Raw genomic sequence first — 1,783 nt, 5'->3', positions numbered from 1 at the left:
GTTCTTGGTTAAAGTTTTAAAGCCGCTATTTCTCAAGACAGTTTTTTCAACAAAAGATGTATTGAAAAGCCATCAATTTTGAACTAAACAAGTTCAAAGCTGTAGTCTGAACAATCAGAAACATTTGAGGCATTATGGAGTACATGAGGGAAAAGTCGATGAATGTACAAAATTTTATTTTGGGAGTAATCTGCATTTAAAAATTAGGCTTTCATATATAATACTCAGCTTATCTCCTACAAAAACAGCTCCCAGGATCACAGGAATGACAGTTTACTTCATGACCCTGTCTGTAACAATTGACTGCTCTGTTTGACATATTCAGTGTGATAAGAGCTGAGCACTGCATTTTTTTGTAGTTTTTAGTCATCACATGACCTAATTTCCATGGCATGAACCATCTGGCCAATTCAGATTCTCTAGGCATTTTTTAAAAAGTCGCCCGTTCTTAGCGTTACATAAGTTCCTGATTCCACACGCAGCATCCCTGCGAACCAGGCTCCCCTGGCGGGCGGTCTTGTTGCCCCAGCCCCAGAGTCCCGGGGCTGTGGTCTGCGCTCTTCCGGCCCCGCTGCGCTGTGGTCTGGCTCGTGCGCGCTGCAGGCAGGCTCGCTCGCTCGCGCCTTTGCACAGTCCACATCCTGCGTCTCCTCCGCGGCCGCCGCTGCTGCTGTCTGGCACAGCGCTCTGATATCATTGGCCAGCCCCGGAGGAAGATGAACGCTGCGAGCTGTTTCCTTTTGATGCTGCTCTGACACACGGGGGTGGGAAAATGTTTCCTCAGGAGCTGGCTCAGAAAATCAAGGGCTACCAGGAGCAGATCGCCTCTTTGAACTCCAAGTGCAAGATGCTGACGATGAAAGCCAAGCATGCCACCATGCTGCTGACGGTGACCGAGGTGGAGGGGATGGCGGAGGGGACGGAGGATTTGGACGGGGAGCTCCTCCCAGCGACCTCGGCCCACCCCTCTGTGGTCATGGTAAGTAAGGGTCAAGGCCAGGTTTGCCGGACACCGTGCACTGCTCTCCTCTGACTGTCCCAGGCTCGCGGCTCCAGGTCCCCTCTCCCTGGTTAATTTTTTAAAAAAGGAATCAGTGGTAGGTTTTGCAGATTAGCACTGAGGAACAGCCTCCTTAACTCTCTGCTCCATTTGGGTCAGGACCAATCGTTAACCATGTAAACAATGACAGTTGAAGTTATTTGCCTGCGACTGCTGAATTACTTAACATGTCAAAGGTGACCCTGCATTTCTTTGTAGTTAAGCAGTAATACTGAGAGGCTCTGAGCATTAAAAAAAAAAAAGTCCTTTGACTTCTTTTAGTTTCCTAGGAGGGGGTGAGAGAATAAAGCTACATGTATTGTGTTTTCCAAGCTAAAACAGTGACTGAATAGGTTGTATGAATGTTTAATAAAGTATAAAAGAAAAGCTATTATTAGAAAAATAAGAAAGCTCCATTAATTTCTATATGCAACGTTATTTCCCCATCACTTCGCATCTAAAATGTATTAATTATTTTGGTAACTCAATGTCCTCCTGTGTCATATATTTCTCACAGGTCTGTGATATGCCGGGATAGTGTGTAACCATACCTGGGCTCTCTGGGTGATATGTTACTTTGGGTGCACTTATCTCGCTAGAGTATTTGGAATTCGAGATGTCCACGAAAGACCAAGCTTTATTTCTTAGACCCTTCCCTCATTTATGTAATTTGTGATTTTACTAGTTATTTACAAAGATACAATCAAGAAAAGGAAAATAAAAGAAATAGTTAATTGACAACAA

General features: G+C 44.9%; 1 protein-coding gene across 1 annotated transcript in view; it reads left to right on the top strand.

Moving 5' to 3' along the window:
- Window positions 1–447: 447 nt before the first annotated feature.
- The window catches only part of LOC105310538 (nesprin-1-like), a 2,184-nt gene continuing 848 nt past the window's right edge, over window positions 448–1,783 (top strand). Inside the window, exon 1 of the mRNA XM_011386703.2 lies at window positions 448–979. Coding sequence (XP_011385005.2) covers window positions 773–979 — 207 coding nt within the window. The 5' untranslated portion in view covers window positions 448–772. The remainder of the gene's footprint in view (window positions 980–1,783) is intronic.

This window comes from Pteropus vampyrus, unplaced genomic scaffold (assembly GCF_000151845.1).
Source record: "Pteropus vampyrus isolate Shadow unplaced genomic scaffold, Pvam_2.0 Scaffold5529, whole genome shotgun sequence".
Taxonomy (NCBI): Eukaryota; Metazoa; Chordata; class Mammalia; order Chiroptera; family Pteropodidae; genus Pteropus; species Pteropus vampyrus.
This window is presented reverse-complemented; position numbering and strand designations above follow the sequence as displayed.